Here is a 13,762-nt window from a genome sequence, read left to right as displayed (position 1 = left end):
CTACCACTACCAGGCACTTGGTGAACACTCTGGGAGACGAGGCCAGGCCGAATGGTATACTCTGTATTGATAATGCAGATTCCCCACCCAAAATCTGAGGTACTGACGGGAAGCTGAATGAATGGGGTTATGAGTGTAGGCCTCCTTGAGATCCAGAGAACAGGATAAAGGGATGCCAGGGACGGGGATAAAGGGATGCCAGGGACAACATCCGAAACTTTTCTTTGACTAGAAATTTGTTGAGAGCCCTGAGATCCAGAATGGGTCGCAGATCGCCCGTCTTCTTCGGATCAAGGAAGTAACAGGAGTAAAACCCCCTGTTCTGCTGCTCCAAGGGAACTGGTTCGATGGCATGGAGACGAAACAGAGCTTGAGCTTCCTGAAGAAGGGCGGTCTGGGAAGGATTGGAAAGATACTCTCTTGGAGGACGGTCTGGAGAAACCTGAGTGAAATAAAGAGAGTATCCTTCCCTGATGATGGTAAGTACCCAGAGTTCGGACGTAATTGTCGTCCATCGATGATAAAAAAGATGGAGGTGACCTCCTATAGGGAAAAAGAAGGCAGAGTCAGAACGGTGGAGGTATGCTGTTTTAAATAGTCAAAAAGGATGATAATCCTTAGGTGCAGCAGAAGGCTGAGGTTTTTGTTGCTTCTGAGGCTGCTGTTTCTTAAGAGGGCGAGTATAAGGAGCCGGCTTTGGAGCAAAACGCCGTTGATAGATAAGAGCAGGGCATGTAGGTTTAGCAGGAGCTGGCTTTGGCTTGGGTCTGACAATAGACGCAAAGGATTTTTCATGGTCAGACAATTTCTTGGTGGCTGCCTCGATAGATTTATCAAAGAGATCATTGCCCTCACAAGGAATATTAGCTAAGCGGTCTTGAAGATTAGGTTCCATGTCAATGGTCCTAAGCCAGGCAAGACGACGCATAGCTACAGAGCAAGCAGCTGATCGAGCAGACAACTCGAAGGCATCATAAGATGACTCAAGGAGATGCAAACATAGTTAAGATAAAGAAGCAAGGACTTCTTGAGATTCAAAATGCATTTGAGTTTCCAAATAATTCAAGAACTTTGGTAGTAGAGAAATGAGAACTCAAAATAAGTAATAAAATGGAAATTATAATTGAGGACTTTAGAGGACATCATAGCATTCTGACAGATGCAACATCCCAACTTGTCCATAGTTTTCCTTCCCTGCCAGGAGGAATGGTGGCATAAACCTTGGAAGGATGTGACCTCTTCAAGGAGGACTCGACAAGCAGAGATTGATGAGATAACTGTGAGTTGTCAAACCCTTTGCGATGCAGTTTTATACCTAGAGTCCAACTTTCCTGGAACAGCTGGTATGGTATAAGGTGTTACCAGGCATTGACCAATAGTCTGATTCAAAAGCTTATGAAGAGGAAGCTTAAGTGACTCTGCCAGAGGTTGAGGGAGATGCATGACTTCGAGATACTCCTTAGAGTATTTAGAGCCAGTGTCTAATTGAAGATCCAAGTCCACAGCCATCTGACGAAGGAGATGAGAAAGATAGCTGATTTGCCAATGCTTTGCCTCGAGAAGGACTCGAGGATTTCGAGGCAGTTTGAGTCGAAGATGAAGCCTCGGCAGGAAAAAAGGCATCAAAAGAACATGGTGACTTGGACGTGGCAATCAAAACTGGGACATCCTCGAGATACGGCATTGGAGACCTTGAATGAGGAGTCGGTGGTCTAGTCGAAGTTGGGGTAGAACGAGGCTTAGTTGAATAAGGTCGTTCTTTAGAAGAATTATGCCTGGAAGGATGCCTCGATGAAGGCCTCAATCGTCAGTGAGAACTGTGCTTGGAATCAGATCTCGAGGATCGAGGAGACTTCGCCTCGGAGACGGAAGCAGCCGATGCCATCAAAGAATGGATAGGACTGGAGGCTGTAGATCGAAGCTCTACATCGAGGCTTGATGGAAGAACCTCGATGCACTCCCAAAAACTCTGCTCCTTGTATAGAGTGTGAGGATTCCTGCCGAGGCACTCGCAAAGAATCTGCTCCTTGCTTCACGTGCGTGGATACCAGACCAGACACTCACACAGACTCTGCTCCCTGCAAAGAGTATGTAAGCTCAGACTGAGGCAAAGGAAGCGGCTTGACATCACAGGAGTCTGCTGAATGCCCAGGCTGGATAAGAGGAAGCAGTTTTGGTCCTATATTTGTAAGGAACTGAATAAACTGCTTCTCTAACATGGTCTGGAAAGAAGCCGGCAAGGATGAATCCGCGTCTGAAACCGGACCACCTGCCTTGGCTGGAGGTTCCTTCGAGGTAGTGCGAGTGTGCTTCGACCTGGGAGTCTTTGGCTCTTTAATCACTACCGGTGGAACCGACTGCTGAGCTATCTGACCTGAAGAAACAGGACAAGATACAGCAGATGTCGTCGAAGAAAGAGCCGCTGGAAACGACGAAGATCTGATGAGGTTCAAGGTGGAAGCAGTAGAAGCAGGAGGAACCTCGGTAGGAATCGAGGCCGAGGATGCCTTTGAAGTCGAGGGATCAGTAGAAGATTCCATCTCGAAGAGCTTGTCCACCAAAATACAACAACGATTGAAAGCACGAGGCTGAAACGTTTGGCAAGGCAAAAACAACCTAGGATGATAGAAACATAGAAACATAGAAATTGACGGCAGAAAAGGGCTATAGCCCATCGAGTCTGCCCATACCAATGACCCACTCCCTGATTCTTACTCTCTTAGAGATCCCACATGAATATCCCATTTCCTCTTGAAATCTAACACGCTGCTGGCCTCAATCACCCGCTGAGGCAGCTCGTTCCAATGATCGACCACCCTTTCGGTGAAGAAGTACTTCCTAGCATCACCCTGAAATTTCCCTCCCCTGATTTTCAGCGAGTGTCCTCTGGTTACCGAGGGCCCCGTAAGACTGAAGATATCATCTTTCACCACTATACGCCCAGTAATATACTTAAAGGTTTCAATCATGTCTCCTCTCTGTCTTCGCTCCTCCAATGAGTACATCCGCAGTTTTTTTAACCTTTCTTCATACGTGAGATCCCTGAGCCCCAAAACCATCCTGGTTGCCATTCGCTGAACCGACTCAATTCTCAACACATCTTTTCGGTAGTGTGGTCTCCAGAATTGAACACAATACTCGAGATGAGGTCTCACCATGGATCTGTACAGTGGCATTATTACTTCAGGTTTTCTGCTGACAAAACCCCTACGGATACAGCCCATCATTTGTCTTGCCTTGGATGAAGCCTTCTCTACCTGATTGGCAGCCTTCATATCGTCGCTAATGATCACTCCTAAATCACGTTCCATCGTGGTCCTGGACAAGGTTTCACCATTTAGTGTGTAAGTTCTGTGTGGATTTTTTTTGCCTAGATGCATTATTTTACATTTTTTAGCATTGAAGCCTAGCTGCCAAGTTGATGACCACTGCTCGAGCTGTCTTAGGTCCTGCGTCATAAAGTCAGGCACACTGCTTTTGCCAACTATGTTACATAGTTTGGCATCGTCGGCAAACAGTGATACTTTTCCTCTAAGTCCTTGGGTCAAATCTCCTATGAATAAATTGAATAGAATCGGCCCTAAGACGGAGCCCTGAGGTACTCCACTCATCACTGCTGACATTTTGGAGGGGGTACCGTTTACCATCACCCTTTGAAGCCTACCATCTAGCCAATCCTTTACCCATGTAGTGAATGTATCCCCTAATCCCATTGATTTTAGTTTGTTCAACAGCCTGCGGTGTGGGACGCTATCAAAAGCTTTGCTGAAGTCCAAATATATCACGTCAAGGGACTCACCGGCATCCAGATGATTGGTCACCCAATCAAAGAAGTCAATCAGATTAGATTGGCAGGACCTTCCCCTGGTAAATCCGTGTTGATGTGGATCACGTAAACTTTCTTCGTCTAGAATTTTGTCAAGTTCCTGTTTGATCAGTGTTTCCATGAGTTTGCACACTATGGATGTAAGACTCACCGGTCTGTAATTTCCTGTCTCTGTTCTGCATCCCTTTTTGTGGAGTGGAATTACGTTAGCTGTTTTCCAGTCTAGGGGTACTTTTCCCGTGCGCATGGAAAGATTGAAGAGTACGGATAGTGGTTCAGCCAGAACTTCACTCAGCTCTCTGAGTACCCTGGGGTGTAGATTGTCTGGCCCCATGGCTTTGTCAACTTTGAGTCTTGAAAGTTCGTGGTAGACGCTACTAGGTGTAAACTCGTAATCGCGAAACAGATCATTTTGGCTGTCTCTTATTTGTAGTTGTGGACCATTTCCCGGTGCTTCACAGGTGAATACTGAGCAGAAGTATTCGTTTAGCAGTTCTGCCTTGGTAGTATCAGATTCTGCGTAGTTTCCATCTGATTGCCTAAGGCGTTCTATTCCATTTTTGTTTCTCTTCCTGTCGCTAATGTACCTAAAGAAGGATTTGTCCCCTTTTTTAATGCTTCGTGCTAGATCTTCCTCTGTTTGAAGTTTGGCTTCCCTGACTGCCTTTTTGACAGCCTTAGATCTGGCCAGATAGTCTTCTTTTGCCTCCCTTTTCCCAAGATGTTTGTAGTTGATAAATGCTTCTTTTTTTATTTTAATGAGGTCCGAAATTTCCTTGTTGAACCATTGTGGTTTTTTGTTTCTCCGGCGTTTGCTTACTGTTTTTACGTAGCGGCTAGATGCTTCGTTCAGGATGGATTTTAGATTTGACCACATAGTTTCCGGATTGTCAGTTTCTGCATGGTTTTGCAGCTCTTGATGGACAAAGTCTCTCATGTGGTCGAAATCTGCCTCCCTAAAGTTGAGGACCCTCGTTGCTGTGTTTGATTTAGAGAAGCCTTTTCTGAGGTTGAGCCATACCATGTTGTGGTCACTGGAGGCCAGCGTGTCTCCCACTGATACTTCCGAGACACTGTCTCCATTTGTGAGTACCAGGTCCAGTATTGCTTTTTCTCTGGTGGGCTCTAATACCATTTGTTTTAGTTGTGCACCCTTAATGGAGGTTACTATTCTTTTGCTACCGCTCGTAGTTGCTGAGAGGGTGTTCCAGTCAGCATCTGGCATGTTGAAGTCGCCTAGCAGTACTGTGTCACCACGTAAAGTGATGTTCTCTATGTCCTCAATCAATTCTTTGTCTTTGTCTTCCTTAAGGCAGCAACGGTGTGGGTCCGTAAGAGAGATCGTGCGCTGACACTTGCTACACTTCATAAAGCCCGTGGCAGGCCAGGACATAGAAGGAAAAATAGCCACCACAAGATCGAAGCCCTCGGGCTGCGGCCGAGCGGCCTGTCCCGAGAAACAGACGGAAAGCACAGTTACTTACCGTAACAGGTGTTATCCAGGGACAGCAGGCATATATTCTCACATGTGGGTGACGTCATCTACGGAGCCCCGATGCGGAAGCATTTTCAAGCAAACTTGATTGAAGATTTAAGTTTGCTCTGCTGCTCCACGCATGCGTGCCTTCCTGCTCCACTAGGGGGCGCATCCCCTCGTGGTCTCCAGTTCACTTAACTAGCAAAGAAGCCAACCTCGGGGAGGTGGGCGGGTTGTGAGAATATATGCCTGCTGTCCCTGGATAACACCTGTTACGGTAAGTAACTGTGCTTTATCCCAGGACAAGCAGGCATGATATTCTCACATGTGGGTGACCTCCAAGCTAACTGAAAAGGGATGGAGGAAAGTTGGCAATTTAAGCAAATAGATTTCGTAATACCGATTGGCCGAACCGGCCATCGCTTCTGGACAGTGAGTCCAGACAGTAGTGGGAGGTGAAAGTATGAACCGAAGACCACGTGGCAGCCTTGCAGATTTCCTCAATAGGTGTGGACCTGAGGAACGCTATGGAGGTTGCCATCGCTCGGACCTTGTGTCCCGTTACTTGACAATGCAGCGCGAGACCAGTCTGAGCGTAGCAAAAGGTGATGCAATCAGCCAACCAGTTGGACAAGGTGCGCTTGGAAACTGGGTGGCCTAACCGGTTTGGGTCGAAGGACAAAAACAATTGTGGGACTTTCCGGTGTGGTTGAGTGCGTTGGAGGTAAAAGGCCAACGCTCTCTTGCAGTCAAGAGTGTGAAGCGCCACCTCTCCGGGGTGAGAGTGGGGCTTGGGAAAAAACACGGGCAAGACGATGGACTGATTGAGGTGGAAATCAGACACTACTTTAGGCAAGAACTTTGGATGTGTGCGGAGTACCACCTTGTCATGGTGGAAAACAGTGAAGGGTGGGTCCGCTACCAGAGCCTGTAGCTCACTAACTCGCCGGGCGGAAGTGAGTGCAAGCAGGAAAATCACCTTCCACGTGAGGAATTTAGAATGGCATTTGTCTAGGGGCTCAAATGGAGGTTTCATTAGTTGAGCCAGAACCACGTTAAGGTCCCAAACCACCGGAGGGGGTTTGAGAGGAGGGTGGACATTCAGAAGGCCCTTCATGAAGCGAGAGACTAAGGGGTGGAGCGAGAGGGCTTTTCCTTCCAAGGGCTGATGAAAGGCCGCAATCGCACTGAGATGTACTCGAATGGAGTTGGTCTTTAGGCCGGAGTGAGATAATTGAAGTAAATAGTCAAGGACCAGAGGGACAGGGACAGACACCGGGTCCTGGCTGTGAGAGGAGCACCAGGCTGAGAATCTGTTCCACTTTTGGGAATAGCAGGTTCTCGTCGAGGTCTTTCTAGAGGCCTCCAATATCTCCTTGACTGATTGAGACAGGGAGAGAAGTCAGGGGGAAAGAAACCAAGCATTCAGATGAAGAGATTGAAGATTGGGATGTAACAGCGAACCCTGACTCTGTGATAGTAGAGAGGGAAACCGAGGCAGAGGCAGTGGATCTCTGACACTGAGTTGAAGTAGAAGGGAAAACCAAGGCTGGCGTGGCCAGCGAGGGGCAATCAGGATCAGGGTGGCTTTCACCATTTTCAGGTGAACCAGCGTCCGCAGGATCAGAGGAAACGGCGGAAACGCGTACAGAAACCTTCCCTCCCAGTCGAGGAGGAAGGCGTCGGCCTCAAGTCGGTCCGGGGAGTGTATCCGGGAGCAGAAGAGGGGCAGTTTGTGATTGTGGGGGGATGCGAACAGATCTATTTGAGGCGTCCCCCACTTTTCGAACACCTGTCGTAGGGTCTGAGAGTGCAGCGACCACTCGTGTGGCTGGAGGAGGCGGCTGAGTCTGTCCTCCAGTTTTGTTCTCCTTGTATGTACACCGCTCGAAGGAAGGTGTTGTTGGAGATTGCCCATTTCCAGAGGTGCATGGCTTCCCGACAGAGGGACCAAGACCCTGCCCCTCCTTGTTTGTTTACGTAGTACATTGCTACCTGGTTGTCAGTTCGGATGAGGACCACCCGGTCGTGAAGCAGATGTTGAAAAGCTACAGCTGCGAGATAGATGGCCCGGAGCTCTAGCACGTTGATGTGACAGCGGCGGTCTTCTGCTGACCACATCCCCTGAGTGCGGAGGCCGTCCAGGTGGGCTCCCCAAGCGTACTCCGACGAGTCCGTGGTGAGTACCTTGCTGTGAGGAGGGGCAAGGAAGAGCAAACCTTTGGAAAGATTTGAAGAGTCGGCCCATCAGCGGAGCGATCGTTGCAAGGAAGGAGTCACTGTCACGGGACGATCGATCGGGTCCCGGTCTTGACGCCATTGAGAGGCCAGGGTCCATTGAGGGATTCTCAGATGGAGACGGGCGAAGGGTGTGACATGGACGGTGGAGGCCATGTGGCCCAGGAGAGTCATCATCTGTCGAGCTGGTACCGAGGTCAGCAGTGAGATCCTTCGGCTCAGACTTACTAACGCCTCTAGACGCGGAGGGGGGAGGAAGGAACAGAGGCGAACCGTGTCAAGCGTGGCCCCGATGAATTGTAGGGACTGCGAGGGGCGTAGTTGGGATTTTGGGAAATTTATCTCAAACCCCAGACTCTGTAGGTAGATAATAGTCTGTTGGGTCACTGAGATAACCCCTTCCCTGGACGGGGCTTTGATCAGCCAGTCGTCCAGGTAGGGGAATACCTGAAGACCTTGGGAGCGTAAGGTAGCTGCGACCACCACGAGGCACTTGGTGAAGACCCGAGGTGACGATGCTAGGCCGAAGGGGAGGACTCGGTATTGCAGGTGCAGGTCTCCCAACTGAAAACGCAAGAACTTGTGGTGAGCGGGGTGCACTGGAACATGTGTGTACGCCTCCTTCAGATCGAGGGAGCAGAGCCAGTCGCCCTCGTCGATCAGGGGGTAGAAGGTCGGTAGGGAAAGCATCCGAAATTTTTCCCGTACCAGAAATTTGTTGAGGCGTCTCAAGTCTAGTATTGGGTAAAGGTCTCCCATTTTTTTCGGTACCAGGAAGTAACGGGAGTAGAAGCCCTTCCCCCGTTGGCCGGGGGGAACCTCCTCCACTGCTCTCAGGTGAAGCAGATCTCGAGCTTCGGAGAGGAGTAGGGGTAGCTGTGTCCGGTTGGGAGGGCAATTCCTTGGGGGGTTGTCTGGAGGAATGGCCCGAAAGTTGAGAGAGTATCTTGATGAGATCGCGCCAAGGACCCATGCGTCCGACGTGACTTGTTCCCAGCGAGGGTAAAAGACTTTGAGGCGACCCCCGATGGGAAGGAGGCCTGGGACTATGGCGGAGGGGGCCCGCCCCCTTCCACGTATCCCGTCAAAAGGACGGGGATGGTTTGGTAGTCGCAGGCGGTTGGGACTTGGGCAGAGCCCGATGGTGAGTTGCGGACGCCTGGGCGGAGGCCGCGAGAAGGCAGGAGTGGATTTTTGTGGGTAGCGGCGCGGAGGGGCCCTGAATGGCCTGGACGCGGGCAGTTTAGGCTTTTGCCGCACGAGGGAGGCAAACGAGCGTTCGTGTTCGGAGAGGCGTTTTGTAGTCGCCTCGATAGTGTCATCGAACAGTTCTTTACTCACGCAGGGGAGGTTAGCCAACCGGTCCTGTAAGTTGGGGGTCCATGTCGACCAGGCGCAGCCAAGCTAGGCGGCGCATGGCGATAGCAAAGGCTGCCTCTCTGGAGGAGAGTTCGAAGCCATCGTAGGCCGCGTGGAATAGATGGAGGCGTAGGTTGGAGAGGGACTCTGAAAGCAGGCTAAACGCTCCTTGGCAGGAGGCCGGTAAGTCAGTCTCAAAGGCTCTCAGTAGTCCAATGAGGTGTTTAAGGTAGGATGTGAAGGTGAAAGTGTAGCTTTGCACCCTAGAGGCCATCATCGCATTTTGATATAGTCTCCTGCCGAACTTGTCTAGGGTTCGGCCTTCTCAGCCTGGGGGGACCGCCGCCGAGACCCTGGAGGGGTGAGCCTTTTTCAAGGAGGATTCTACTAACAGCGATTGGTGGGAGAGCTGCGGTTGTTCAAATCCTGGGAAGGGTACTGTACGGTACTTAGCCTCCATTTTGGAGGGTACGCTGTGACCCTATAGGGGGTCTCCAGGTTCCTGAAGAAAGCCTGTTGGAGTACCGGGTTAGGCGGTAAGCGAAGGGACTCTCTAGGCAGTGATGGCATATCCAGCTCCGCTAGGTACTCCTTAGAGTATCTGGAGTCGGACTGGAGGTCCAAGTCCAAAGCGTGGCCCATGTCCTGGACAAAGCGAGAGAAGGATGGGCGGGATGTTCCCGATGCCCCGTGCGGGGTCGGTGAACGAGACCTCCGTCGGGTGGAGAAGGATGGGGAGGCTTCCCTCGAGTATCGAGGCTCCTGCTCCGAACCACGCTCCGAGACCGTGGAAGCACTGTGAAAGTGTTCCGGGGTCGTGGATCTCCGACGTCTCGAGGAGCCCCTCGGAGACGATGCCGGGGTTCGGGGTACCGATCGATGTCGAATCGGTGATCTCGACCCGGACTCCCTCGGTGAAAGCCTGAAACCTCGGATCGGAGCTCCGGTCCGAGGGGGAGTTCGGAGGATGCGCGGGTTGGAGAGCGATAGCTCCGCCACCCTCAGCGGTCCCGTACGAGGTGTAGGTGAACGGCCTCGTAGAGTGGGGGAATCCCGGGCCTTCTTGGAGGTACGGCGGTTCGAGGTTTCTGTCGTTTTAGCACGACTTTTTGCCCCGCGGCGGTCTGTGGAGGGAGAGCGCCTCGGGTGTCTCGGCGAGGAGTCCGAGGAGGATGGGATGCGGCGAAGCTTGCGCACTTTTCCCCGAGGTGGCTCGACGCGAGGCTCAGGCTGGTCTGGCACATGCGGGGTCGAGGTCGAGGCCGGTTGTAGATGGGCCATTGCAGTGGACAGCTTCGATGAGATCATCACTCGGAGTAGGTCCTGGAAAACGGGCACGGACAGCATCGAGGGCATGTCCACTGCCTCGGTGCGCTCCACCGGGGGCGACCTCGTATCAGAGTATTCCCGTGTGGTGGAGGCACGGCCCGAAGGCTTGGAGGGCTTCGCCGGGGCTGTAAGCATGGGACTTCCGCCATGCGTCGCCAGTGTCCCCGAGGCTGGCTTCTTCGCTGTTACGGGACCTGAAGAGGGAAGAGGGGACTTACCCGGAGCCAAGGCTTTCTGTTGTCCCGAGGACTTCGGATTTGAGTCTCGAGGCGATGCCGAGGTATTCGGGGCCGAGGTCAAGGCCGGGGCCGACCTCAAGGCCGAGGTAGAGGGTTGGTCGGCGGTGAAGAGATCCGCTATGCGGGCTTTTCTTCGGCAGAGGGCCCGGTTCTGGAAAGTAGCACACTGGGGGCAGGAGTCGGTTGGATGAGCGGCCCCCAGGCAGAGGATGCATCGGCGATGCGGGTCTCTGATGGAAAGAAGCCGCTCGCACCGGGTGCACTTTTTAAAGCAGGTCAAAGGCCGGGACATAGAATCGAAACTGGCCGCGGCTCGAGTAGCCACGCGGCCACGGGGATCCGGAAGCCTCCGGGTCGGTCAAAAACGAAGCAGGAACGAGTTGAAACAAGAAAAAATTCGCGCAGAGCGACTTAATCGAGAAAAATAAGAAAAAATCGCGGTGCTAGAAGGCAGTTGGGGCAGAGCCTGGAAAAACACGACTTCTAGGCTCAGCGGAAAATTTTGAACTGGAGACCACGAGGGGATGCGCCCCCTCGTGGAGCAGGAAGGCAAGCATGCGTGGAGCAGCAGAGCAAACTTAAATCTTCAATCAAGTTTGCTTGAAAATGCTTCCGCATCGGGGCTCCGTAAATGACGTCACCCACATGTGAGAATATCATGCCTGCTTGTCCTGGGATAATAGGAAAAATTTTTATTTTTTTTTTTAAACTGAAAATGAAAGAAATAAAATACAAACCGCGGTTCAGAGAAGGCACAAAGGAACGAAGTTAAACGCAGAGAGTCAAAGACGGACTTCTCGGCTCTGCGGAAAACTGAGACTGAGGAGACGTGCCCTGCACTGGGCGGGAAGGCTCTTGCACATGAGCGGTGCGGGCGACTCGAAACTTCGAGTTTCTTCAAGCAAGTCTGCTTGTGAGGCGTCATCCGGGCTCCGTCGATGACGTCGCCCATATGTGAGAATACCTGCCTGCTTGTCCTGGGATAAAGCACATTTACTACATTCCTGTTGCTGCCATTCCACTCCCTGTTAAGCTTGAGAAGCATGGTGCGAGAAGTTTGGACAGGTCTCGTGGTTTAGAATCTCGTGAGACCTGCCCAAACTTCTCGCACCACCCTGAGACTAGCCCTACCTGCATACGTTCTGATTCAGCAGGAACTTGTCTAACTTTGTCTTGAATCCCTGGAGGGTGTTTTCCCCTACGACAGACTCCGGAAGAGCATTCCAGTTTTCTACCACTCTCTGAGTGAAGAACAACTTCCTTACATTCGTACAGAATATATCTCCTTTCAATTTTAGAGAGTGCCCTCTCATTCTCCCTACCTTGGAGAGGGTGAACAACCTGTCCTTATCTACTAAGTCTATTCCCTTCAGTACCTTGAATGTTTTGATCATGTCCCCTCTCAATCTCCTCTGTTCGAGGGAGAAAAGGCCCAGTTTCTCTAATCTTTCACTGTACGGCAGGGAGACCAAGAGGGCACTCTCTAAAGTTGAAAGGAGATAGATTCCGTACAAACGTAAGGAAGTTCTTCTTCACCCAGAGAGTGGTAGAAAACTGGAACGCTCTTCCAGTCTGTCATAGGGGAAGACACCCTCCAGGGATTCAAGACAAAGTTAGACAAGTTCCTGCTGAACAAGGACATACGCTGATAGGGCTAGTCTCAGTTAGGGCGCTGGTCTTTGACCAGAGGGCCGCTGCGTGAGCGGACTGCTGGGCATGATGGACCACTGGTCTGACCCAGTAGTGGCAATTCTTATGTTCTTATTTATCTCCTTGTCATTCTCTAATGGCTGGTATAGGATTCATACACTTTAAGGGTCTGGCTTGGGATTCATCTGCACTGCTGCAGCTCAAACATTCAAATTAAGTTTACAAGTCCCTAACCTAAAGTACTGAGGTACTGCAGGCTAGTGATTCACATTGCAAGTTGTGATGCAGTAAGATTCAATTTTATTGCAGCTTTTAGTAATTAGGCATCTAAACCACTAATCATGGAACAAAATGCTCAATCTGAAGTCATGAATGTGAAATATGATACTTACAAGAGTATGTTTATAAATATAGTTATCAATAACATCTTTTGGAATTGCTGCTTCATCCAGGAGTCCAATGGAGTAGTTTGTGTCTTCAATAAATCCTTTCATCTCAGCCGTATTCCGCAAAGCCAACAATCATAAACCAAGAAACACCAAGTGAATGGTCAACGAGCCTTATGTCTGGGTCCTTAAAATATGCAACAAACTGCCAAGCAGAATAAAAGGAATAATGTAATCAAAGCATCTGGTTAAAACAGGGAAAATTCAGATACATATGTAAAATAGCTAACACTAGAAAAAACCAAACCAAATGTCACAGAAACATTTAAATCTAAGCTTCTTACTCAAAGCACCAATATTCAAATATATTGATATCTAATATATGAATCTTATAAAAGCCCATTAGTCCATTTTAACCCTATTCCCAAGGAGTTCACAAATATACAAACACAACCCGCTCTTAAAAACCAATTGACATCACACACTTGCAATATATTCCTTCCAAATAGCATAATTGCCTATCTATAATGGGAGCTCTTAGACAGCGAAAGAATGCAACAACATTTGCTGGCAAAATTCTTTGGACAGATCCATGTACTGTGCTCTCCTCTAGCTCAGTGATCTCGTTTAAAAGCTCCTGAGCAAGTGTGAGTTGCTCCTTTGCTAACTACTCCTCTCCTTTCATCTTAATTCCTATTTTAGCAGGTTTAGAAAGGAAAAGGAAAGGGAAGGTATATAGGCAAAGTGTGCTGTAATCCCCTGATTCTATGAAGAACCACTTATGGAAGTGACTATGCTTTCTCTATTAATAAGCAAGGGAGATGCAGGAACACCCAAAACTGAGGACTGACCTGTTTAGCATGAGGAAGACTGCTGGGGGTGGGGGGAAGGTGGTAGAAAATTTGCCATATAAATCATTTTAAGTACAAACTGCCCCAGAAGAGCATCATATCAAGAGTGATTAGTAAAAGTATGTAGTGATTAGTAAAAGTATGTAGTGGCATCTAAGTCACAGCTCTGCAGATTTCTACGATGGAAGCAGAGTGGAGGACAGCTATCGAGGCTGCTTTTTTTTTTTTTTTGCGACCGTGGGTGAGGTCATCCACCGAGCCCAGATGCGGACAGCCTCGCAAGCAGACTTGCTTGAAGAAACTCAGAAGTTTTGAGTCTGCCGAGTGCCTTCCTGCCCAGCACAGGGCACGTCTCCTCAGTTCAGATAGCTAGCAGAGAAGGCAACCAGGAGAGGTGGGTGGATGGT

The 13,762-nt window shown here is 50.0% G+C and overlaps 1 protein-coding gene across 3 annotated transcripts in view; it reads right to left on the bottom strand.

Annotated features, from left to right (window-relative positions):
* AZIN1 (antizyme inhibitor 1) overlaps nt 1-13,762 on the bottom strand; it is a 238,577-nt gene that overhangs the window by 188,622 nt on the left and 36,193 nt on the right. For all 3 annotated transcript variants that reach the window (XM_033933779.1, XM_033933780.1, XM_033933781.1), the window contains exon 3: nt 12,511-12,709. In XM_033933779.1, the coding sequence (XP_033789670.1) occupies nt 12,511-12,612 (102 nt within the window). In that variant the 5' untranslated portion in view covers nt 12,613-12,709. The remainder of the gene's footprint in view (nt 1-12,510; nt 12,710-13,762) is intronic.

This window comes from Geotrypetes seraphini, chromosome 2, assembly GCF_902459505.1.
Source record: "Geotrypetes seraphini chromosome 2, aGeoSer1.1, whole genome shotgun sequence".
Classification (NCBI taxonomy): domain Eukaryota; kingdom Metazoa; phylum Chordata; class Amphibia; order Gymnophiona; family Dermophiidae; genus Geotrypetes; species Geotrypetes seraphini.
The sequence above is the reverse complement of the archived record's forward strand: the minus strand, read 5'-3'. Positions and strand labels throughout refer to the sequence as shown.